The sequence below is a fragment of the Panicum virgatum genome, chromosome 2K, assembly GCF_016808335.1.
Source record: "Panicum virgatum strain AP13 chromosome 2K, P.virgatum_v5, whole genome shotgun sequence".
NCBI lineage: Eukaryota > Viridiplantae > Streptophyta > Magnoliopsida > Poales > Poaceae > Panicum > Panicum virgatum.
The window spans coordinates 30,555,490-30,565,623 of NC_053137.1; the positions used below are offsets into that span (position 1 = coordinate 30,555,490).

General features: G+C 51.4%; 1 protein-coding gene and 1 non-coding gene across 2 annotated transcripts; both read left to right on the forward strand.

Moving 5' to 3' along the window:
- Positions 1-4,761: 4,761 nt before the first annotated feature.
- LOC120696412 lies at positions 4,762-4,868 on the forward strand. Its single transcript, XR_005684183.1, has one exon. It is a non-coding gene; the product is annotated as a small nucleolar RNA R71 (small nucleolar RNA).
- Positions 4,869-8,677: 3,809 nt separating this feature from the next.
- Positions 8,678-9,862, forward strand: LOC120695223. Its single transcript, XM_039978520.1, has 2 exons — positions 8,678-9,099; positions 9,181-9,862. Exons 1-2 carry the CDS (start codon positions 8,678-8,680, stop codon positions 9,860-9,862), a joined length of 1,104 nt encoding a protein of 367 aa, XP_039834454.1.
- Positions 9,863-10,134: the final 272 nt, after the last annotated feature.

Sequence of the window (10,134 nt, forward strand, 5' to 3'; positions counted from 1 at the left end):
TGGGAGGAGCTTCGAGATGACTTTTCTTACTCATTCTCCCTCATCGAACGCTCAGAGTCCCTACTGACCGACATCCTCGATTTTGAGCAATTAGAGAAGGAGTCCATAGGTGCAGCATGGGCTAGATTATCGCGCCTTTTGGCATCTATCCCAGACATGTCTATACCGAATGAAGTATCATTGAACGTTTTCTATTCGGGTTTAGACAGAAACTGCCCTAGAACTTGACGTCGCTAGCGGAGGATGGTTCGCACACACAACTCCGGAAGAAGGAAGAGACATCCTAGATAGTTTCCTAGAAACCTCTTTCTTCGCTACCGACCATAGTGAACCCCGCTGGGAGGAATCCGCGTCGAGCCATGAGAGTCTCTCAACACCCAAATCTGAGCCTTCATCTTCCACATCCCAATATTCGTTTGTTGAGCCCTCTCCCGAACCACGAACACCGAAGGAAGAAGAAATTCAACCTTTGAAGTTCTCTTCCCGATTCGAGGATGATCCTTCAAAAAACATCCAAAATACCTCGAATCATCTTAGGCATGAGGAGCCTATGAAATCGATGTGTCTTTATGAGACCCTCGATAAAGTTTTTCGCCATACACCCGCAAGTGATTGGTCAAAGGAGGCAAAGCATGCTTCCGAAGCGATTCGAATTAGCCCAACCTCTGCAACCATCACTTGTTGTTGGAAGGGAAAAATCATAGAAGCTCTTCATGACCCTGCTACTGAGGTTTGCATCTTACCCGAGTGCCTTTTGGACACTCTCGTGGGTAACAAGCCTCTAACCCCAACCGACAAGTACTTTAAAAATCTATCCATATTGTACTTTGAATGTCTGGGGATTGTAAGGGACGTGCCTATCACCATAGACAAACTCGAGGTGCATTTAGATCAAAATCTTTTGACCATCAACTATCATGCAAAAGTCGAGCAGTAGAAGGAATAAATGTTAGCATAGGATGATTATTTGACCAATTCCACATATGCTGGTCTGAGAATGTGTGCAGGTGAATTTGGGCCAAAACTGCAGGTAGCGAGCATATTATCCAAGGCATAAATTCCTGGGCCAAGCACAAGCAAGCCCAAAGGCCAAAGGGACCCACTTGGCAGCTGCACATCCGAGGGAAACTCAGCCCACACGTGTGACACATCATCAATCCAAAGCAATTCCACCTCAACCAATCAGACGCGAGCAAGAAGATCCATGGACCCACCAAGGCATGCAACCGACATAGTTTCGCGCCAAGTCACCAAGAACCGACCTAAGGGCCCACTCATCAGTCACGTGTCCAAATTGGGGGGCGAAAGGCGGTGGCCAGAGGTCGGCCGACCATGAGGTCGGCCGACCTGGCACTGGCCCCTCTCGCCTCCAGCTTCCACGTGTCACTTCCCTATTGGCTCTAGAAGGTGGTTTGAGGAGGATTGGCTGCATTCCTGGGGTGGCTCCCTCCTATAAATACAAGGGGAGGGGTGAGAATAGACACACACACACACACACAACACACACCACACACCACATCATCTCTTCTCTTGAGTCCTCACTTGAGGTGAGGAGTTGTCTTAGGGAGTTTAGGAGTAGAGGTACTCAGGAGGGGCACCAACAATGGCACTCTTCTCCAAATTGTACCTCTACGAGAGTGAGGGAGATAGTCGGGGGATGTGCCGGGCTTGTCGGTGCTCTTCTCCGCTTGTACCTCGACGGATGCTTATTCGGTTGTAAGTGTTCGATAGTTTCTTTGCTTATTTAGAATTAGAGTTAAGATCGCAAGTTATCATCTCTGCCTTATATTAGTTGATGTGTATGCTAGCGAGTAGAATTTGACTCTAGAGTTGGGCTCTGGATAGAAAAGGATAACCCTGTATGCCTCTAGAGTTAGTAGGGAAAGGCGTAGACGTGGTGTCTAGACTGGACTATACCACTCAGTTGTCTGATAGTCCCACGGTTTGTAGAGGTAGCCGGCAGGTGGTGACAGCCCTGTTCGAGCCTTTTAGTAATCCTCCATGTTCGGATATTGAATAGAGCACATATTGGAACTATCGGCTTGTATAAGCCGTTCGATACCTTTAGCTCGAAGTATAACTGTGATGTGATCTCTTCTTCTAAACATAGATTCTAGATCTTAGAAAGTCCTCTCTTTCCTATCCTCCTACATCAGGGTGTGTGTCCTTGGACAGCCTGAACCCATAGGTAGTGTACTCACGTTCCCTAGAGGATGCAATACCCTGAAATACTCTTGGATGAAAGCTACAGTGGTATCCGTGCGCTTGCGGAATTTATTCATGACGTTACAAAATACCGACAATCATCCACCTCCCGAAGAGTGCAAAAAAATTGGATGGTGAGGAGACGAGAACCGTTCTCTTCAATGGGCACAAAATCATCCCATCCAACCGCATGCCAAACACGAGCGAAGTCAAAGTCCATACCTGTTTTCTCATGAAGCTCCAGATCGAATGCTCTGGTATGACTAAAGCTTCGATTCTTGATCATGACGTAGGCTTGACGCTAGCGGTCATCACGCAAGTCGAGGTACGGTGCATCATCTTCATCTATTTCCATGTCCTCGGCTTGCGGTTCTGCAGCTTGCTCCTCAAATTGTTCTTCTTGTTCGTCTTGTCTTGTTCATAGTCCATCGTGGTCGGTGTTGGTGTAGGTTCGGGGGAATGACAAGAGCTCGACTCACCCTGTGAACGGGATGAGCCAAACCTCATCATCCTCTTGAGAGCTCTAGAAATCTTCCGTCCTGCACCCTTCATGCTTGCAACAAGAATGAACAAGAACGAACGAGAACAACTCGATTTGGGTTACGTTAGTGAAATAAAAATGAAACACTTACCCGAAAGTTGTTCCTCCAAGTGTGTAGAGTGAGTGTGTGAGCATGAGAGAGCTCAATACCCCTCTCTCGGCCTCTATTTAAAGAGAACCTGGCGAGTGCACCCGAGGAGAAGTTAGGCACAACAGTCATAGAGCCATTGGAGAAGGTGGGGCCCAGGTACCGTTGGCCCTGGGTCGGCCGACCTGCGGGGTCGGCCGGCCCCAGGGTGGGCCCCTTGGTGCCCCCCTTTGGCCAGTTACTTTCTCAATGGTCAAAAGTTTTCTAAATATGGTGCACAGCCAGAAGTTTGCTAAAAAAGATGTCCAAATTATTTTTTTCCCAAATGATTTTGATACTCAAAAAATATTTCAAACATGTAGCGGGGAAATCAAATGATATGAAAGAAATTGAAAAGGCAGAGAAAACAAATATGAGATAAATACCAATTTATCTTTGACAAGGGCGCGTCATTTATAGTCTGACATGCACGACTTTTCTCCACCATACTGACCACTGGTCGGCTCATCCCGGAGAACTGGACAAGGCCAAACTCTCGACCTTCCACCACACCTTCTTTGCTTTCTTCTTTCTTTTACGTGAGGAGGGTCAGTGTTCTGGCTGGGGTTCTAGTGCACCCCAGAGTGCTTGCCCTTTGCTGTCTTGTTGTATCATGAAGCGCTACTCTTCCCTGCGCTTGAACCTGAAAAACATGTCCTACTTTCCAACACGGAAACAGATTTCTCCCTTTCCTACATCGATCCTTGCCTTGGCGGACCTTAGGAAAGGTCGCCCAAGTATGAGGTTAACTCCAAGGTCGCCCTCCATATCCATTACCACAAAATCGGCAAGGACGAAGGAATCTCTGACTCGTACGAAGATGTGTTCGACTATCCCTTCGGGATATCGAACGGTCGAATCTACAAGCTCTACGAGCATCGTTGTTGGGGAAATAGCAGGATATTGAAGTTCTTCGTATATTGCCTTGGGCATTATGTTTATGCTTGCCCCCAGATCGCATCGACATTGCTCGAAGTGTTTGACGTAGATCGAGCAGCTGATCATGGGGACCCCTGGATCCTTTTGCGCTGCTGCCACCATGCCATCCCAAACATCGTTCTTTGGGGGATTGTACCTACCTACATGATTATTGCGTGGCCTCCGGGATGAGTTGCCCCATCCGGTGGACACCATGCTAACATTTTCAATGGGAGTCTCGGGTTGCCCCGGGATCTTCCCGCTTTTAACAGCAGGTAACGAAGCAGCAATTTGAGCAAGTTGGGTTTCGATCATTTTGTTGAAACTTAATTGATTTTTAAGCGTAGAAGACAAAGTTTCAAGCTTTACATTTAAACTTTCTAGGGTTTTGTCATTGGCCAAAAGCTTTTTATTTATATTTTTGTTAATTTTAGCTTGGCCAAGAACAAGTTCTCTTAAGGGAGGTTGGCTCGAATTGAAAGAAGAACTGTTGTTGTTACCTCCCTGAAAAGGTTGACATAGCTGGTTCCACCCCTGGCCTCCTTGTGGTGGACGGTACCCATTGTTGTTGTTGTTGTTGTTGTTGAGGTAGGCACAGTCTTTACGGGTTTCGGGGCAGTCGTTCCCCGAATGTCCTTCAATACCACAGACTTCGCACATGAAGTGCGATTCTATGGCACGGGCATAGTTTTCTCCGTGCTTCTTGAATTTGGCCCTTTCGCCGGGATGCCTCAGTAGGAGGTCCAGCTTTGCAGCAATCATATCCATCTCCTTGACGGTATCCATGCCCTTTGTGCGAGGTTAGAGTCATTCATCACTCCACCCCTGGTTGGAGACCATCTTCTCGACCAACTCTTTGGCTTTGGCGATGGTCAGGTTGAGAAAGGCTCCTCCAGCAGCAGCGTCGATGTTAGCTCTTGATGTCGTCGTGAGCCCATTGTAGAAGCTTTGTAGGATGAGCCACTCGTCCATGCCATGATGGGGACAGGCCAGGATGTATTCTTGCAGCCTTTCCCATGCTTCTGGGATGGATTCCATCCCCGTCTGCTGGAAACTTGAAATCTTCCCGCGCAGCGCATTGGTTTTGCCCAGCGGGAAGAACTTTGCGAGGAACGCCTTGGAGCATTTGGCCCAAGTGTCGATGTCTTTTTCCTTGTAAAACCAGTGTTTCACCTTCCCCAGCAGGGAGAAAAGAAATAGATGAAGCTTGATAACATCGGCGGCGACACCCCGTATCACTACGGTGTCACAGAGATCCAGAAAATTCTGCAAATGTGCATTGGCGTCCTCATTTGGCTTGCCACAGAATGGGCTAGCCTGCACCATGTTGATGAGGCTTGATTTCAGCTCAAAGTTCACGTCCCCAATGTTGATGTTGGGTCCAGTGGCCACATTATCGGTGGAGGGGAGGGAGAACTCGAGGAGAGTCTTTTTTGCATAGCATCAGGAACAAGTGGTGCTTCCGAAATGGGTTCCTGTGCCGGGAGGATGGCTAGAGGAGGAACGACGCGAGGTCGTACCCTTCTCACGAGCCTCTCTAGATTGTCTATGTAGTTTTCCGGCAGGGAGAAACCAGCCATACACTACCCCTGTCTTCTTTCAAATCAAAAATAAAAGAAGACATAAAGTGACATTAGCCTGAAAGAGTAAAGACTATATCCTGAGTACAAAGCCTAGATTAATATCAGCACAATAACTTTGTTCACATGCCATCCACGGTAATGGCGCCAGAAATGCTTGTTGGCATTTCTTAAGTCGATACCGGGTTTGCGAAGACCTCGGCAACAACCTCAGAATTGCCTGTTGGCGGTCCTTAGTGCAATCACTAGAAATGAGGGCGCCAACCCATTCTAGCAACAACACCCAAGGGGTACCACTCTCGTGGTATAATCAATATGATTACAGATGAGTCCGCAAGCGCACGGATATACCATTGTAGCATTTCATTCGGAGAGTAAGGGTATCATTATTTATTTTGTCCCAAAGGACGGTAGTGGCAAAGGTACTGTACTTAACATTAACCATGACATTGTGCCTCAAGCAATAGGCAAAAATCTAGCAGGGGTAAGTCCAGATAAAGAATAAGCAAGGATAATGTGACACAGCACACAACCACACTCCAAGAGGAAGGAATAAAGGGGAGAAATGACAAAACAAAGGATTAATCTATCCTACGTCAAGTCAGCTAGAGCTTAGGCTAGGTTAGATGTCCTAGTGCTTCTATCCAAAGCTGGGGTTATGTTAGGACATGGTTAGGACTATAGGTGCCAGAAAAATGGGATAGCAGGGAGAAGGTCCCGCACTGGAAAACGTCCAGTTCCATTACCTCTTTGCATAAACTCCTACACCGAACCCGAACATCGGGGAATACGGTAAGCACAACACAGCTGTTACACCGGACGGACAGGGCTGTCACCACCTGCCATCTACCCCAGTCACACCGTGGAGCACAGTCATATCCGATGGATCCCGCATACCCGAGCACCGCGCTCGTGCAAGAAGTCACCACTCTAGCATCCCCGGGTCTTCCTCCCTTCGGATGGACAAGTAAAACACTAGAGCAGGCCCGAAAGCACAACAAACCTTTATTTGTACCGGGATCATCTGTCCTAACCAAGACATTAGCATAACTCATGAACAAACTAAGCATGGATTGATAAACTATCAAGATAGTAAAGCAACCATGGCATATCTCTATATTATGAATAGAAGTCTGACAAGATGAATACAAAGCCATACCGGGAGCGAGGGTTGCTCAACGACCCCGAGGACGACTTGCTTCACTAAAGAGAACTAGCCTAGCTCCACTACCTTGCTAAGAGAGCAAGAGAGAGAGCCTCCTTGGAGAGAGTGGAATGTGAGGTGTGTGTGTGTTGAGAGGGGTGAGAGGGGGCCCTATTTATACTAGTGGAGGTCGGTTTCCAGCCAACGCGCATATGGAAGGTTATCAGGTGCCTTGGCCGCGACTCCTCCTCGAAATGCACTTGGACAGGAGGCAGGGCAGGTTCGGCCGACCCCCCTCCTGGCGCCCCTCGTCCTTATCCTCCTCTGGCAGGCTGACAGGTGAGCCCTTGTGTCTTTCCTTATGTGCATTATGCGTGGCGCGCCTGTTTGCTCTGCCAGGTGGGCCCTCTTTGTAAGGCGGTGACGCCGGATGCGATCTTCTGTGTAGTTGTGTGGCGTCTGTTGCGTGTTTTTGTCTTATTTCACTCCTGCTCATCTGAAATGTACAAAACTCGAAAACAACTGTGGAGCAAGGTTAGTGATACAAATATGTGAGTAAGCCGTATAGATTTCCTTTATTATGAGTCTAGTTGACGGTCGGATTTGGCACTTAAGAACTGTCAACACTCGTGCATGAGGTCACTACTCTAGCGTCCCCAGGTCTCCCACCCTTCGAATGGACAAGTAAAACACTAGAGCAAGCCCGAAAGCACAACGAACCCCTATCCATACCCGGATCATCTGGCCTAACAAAGACCTTAGCATAACTCATGAATGAACTAAGCATGGATTAATAAACTATCAAGATAGTAAAGAAACCATGGCATATCTCTATATTATGAATAGAAGTCTGACAAGTTGAATACAAAGTCATACTGGGAGCTGAGGATTGCTCATCGACCCCGAGGACGACTTGCTTCACTAAAGAGAACTAGCCTAGCTCCACTACCTAGCTAAGAGAGCAAGAGAGAGAGAGAGAGAGAGCCTCCTTGGAGAGAGTGGAATGAAGTGTGTGTCTGTGTGTGTTGAGAGGGGTGAGAGGGGGCCCTATTTATACTAGTGGAGGTCGGTTTCCTGCCGAACGCACATATGGAAGGTGATAAGGTGCCTTGGCCACGACGACAACTCGAAATGCACCTGGACGGGAGGTAGGGCAGGTTTGGACGAACCTGGGGTTCGGCTGACCCCACCTTGGTGCCCCTTGTCCCTATCTTTCTCCGGCACGCTGACATGTGGGCCCTGATGGCTTTCCTTGTGTGCATTTTGCGTGGCGTGCCCGTTTGCTCTGCATGATGGGCCCTCCTTGTAAGTGGGTGATGCCGGATGCGATCTTCTGCGTAGTTGTGTGGCGTCTGCTGCGTGTTTTCTTCTTATTCCGCTCTTGCTCATCTGAAGTGTACAAAACTCGAAAACAACTGTAGAGCAAGGTTAGTGATACAAATATATGAGTAAGGTGTATAGTTTTCCTTTATTATTAAGTCTAGTTGACAGTTGGATTTGGCACTTAAGGACCGTGAACACTGGCGGTGGGATTGGCCCCGCCATTCTCACCGTTCATGATGGCGGTCCTTGAGGAGTTCGCCATTCACCTAGTACACCTCACCCTTAATGCCTTTCTCACGCTGGCGCTGTTCGCGCACGCCTGCGAGATGTTCGTGGGGGTGTAGCCGTCGGTGGAGTTGTTCCAGTACTTCTTCGCCCCCTACTGGTCGGGGTCGCTCTCCCCCGGTCCCAGGGCCGCTCCTCAGCCCCGCACCGTCGGTGGGGTCTTCTTTAGGCGGCGCGGTGCAAGCTTCCTTCCCACCGCCCGACGAGACAAGTGGGAGAACTGGCAGTAGCATTGGTTGTACATTGAGGTGGACAACCCCTCGTAGCTCCTTTGTCTTCCTCAGGGGCCGCCGCCTGGTAACTCCTAGAGGACCGAGACCCCGGTGCTTGGGGCAGCGTGGTCGTTGGTGTTGGGGCGATTCGACTCGCTCCGGCAGCTCGGCCTCACGTCAACCATGCTGGCTGCCGACTTCTTCCGCCATTACCTGGCTCCTCTGCAGGCCCACCCATACCCGGCGTGGTTCTACACTGGCGACGATGACACGAGCTGGTTGGGGCGCGGCGCAGAGTTCAGCCCCGACGCCACGACGGTGGCATAGTGGCTGGAGCTGGCGATGGAGGAGAAGGACCCCGCCGTGGCCTTCCTCCCTGATGAGGTTTCCCCACTGTGCGAGGATAAGGACCGGGAGATGGTGCTCCGCCTTCATTCGGTGATGGATGAGCGGGGGTTGGCCCGCCTGCCGCCGCCTCCCCCTCCCGGCGGGGCTGTTGGCAGTCTGGTGCCCGGAGGGAGTGGCTGCCCAGGCACGAAGGAAGGCACGCCGGAGCCGAGCCATGGGGGAGCCATGCGTCCGCGCTCGGTTTCCCCCATCCTGGTGGACTACCCGACGGCGTCTCCATCTCCCCTGCCGGCGGTGCGGACCGCGCCCGCGGGGGGCTCATCTTCCACCACTGCCACTTCAGGGCAGGCCCCTGCCCCAAAGCATCCGATGGTTCTCTCCCCTCGGTGGCGGATGAGGCCCATGGTCGGCGCCATGTGAGATCCCTATCTCTTTTACCTTTCTTCCGTACCTTTTCCATTCTTGTTTGTCAAAGTCCGACGGGTGTCGTCATGCAGGAGTGCTTCTGGTGGCGCCGTGGCTGGCGTGGCGCCCGCCGCTTGCCATGCGAGTCTGTCAACGAGGAGGGATGCGACATTGGTCGTGCTTGCCGCGGACGATGCGGAGGTGGCTGATATGGGCGCGTCAAGCCCCCACGCCCCCGTGGCCGGGCCCCAGGAGTCAACACTCCTGCCGGAGAGCGCAGCAGGGGAGCCAGTCCTCACCATCAGGGTAGGGTCTTCCATAGCCCAACCTGCCCCAACGGCTCTGCATCGTCCCGCCGAGGAGGGTGCAGCAGGCGAGGCGCCGTGTCAGGAAGCGGCGGTGCAGTCACCCCCGACCTTGGCGCAGGTTGTTGTGGCGATGGAGGCCATGGTTCGTGACCTGCGCATCCTCCAAGCTAGCGGGGATCTGTCCGACGAGCTGGCCTCCCACCGGATGGCTTGGGAGCGCGACCTCCAAACGCGCGAGGAGGAGCTCCATTGCCGGAGTGATCAGGTGCAGCTGGCGCTCATTGATGCCGCCTGCCATGAGGAGGCCTTGGCGACACAAGAGCAGCGCCTTCAGCCGGAGCTGGGTGCCACCTCGTCCGCTAGCAGAATCTCTCTGTCGGCCTCGTTGAGCTGGAGGAAGGCTAGCCCGCATCCGGCAGCAGGAGTCCGAGCTCCAGGAGTGGGAGTGGCGGCTCTCGGAGAATGAGGCGGAGGTCTCCTCCCGGGAGACAGCGCTCGCCGATCGGGAGCGGGAGTTGTCCTGCAGGGAGGAGGCCGGCCAATGGGAGGCGGCTACCGTTAGAACCGCTGGTGAGCGGGTGTGATATGCACACGCCTATGCAGCACGTGTAGCAAGTTGTTGTGGCCCGATCTTCTCGTAGGATCTGCGAACTTGATAAATTTTCGCTGCGTGACCTGGAGAAGAGGCAGCGCACCGCGAGGCTGTCCATGCGATGAACTACTGAGACAATCACCCTT

Coding starts and splice junctions, on each gene's coding strand:
- LOC120695223 (XM_039978520.1), top strand. CDS start 8,678: ATGGAGGAGAAGGACCCCGCCGTGGCCTTCCTCCCTGATGAGGTTTCC. Junction 9,100..9,180: donor AGGCCCATGGTCGGCGCCAT/GTGAGATCCCTA, acceptor GTCGTCATGCAG/GAGTGCTTCTGGTGGCGCCG.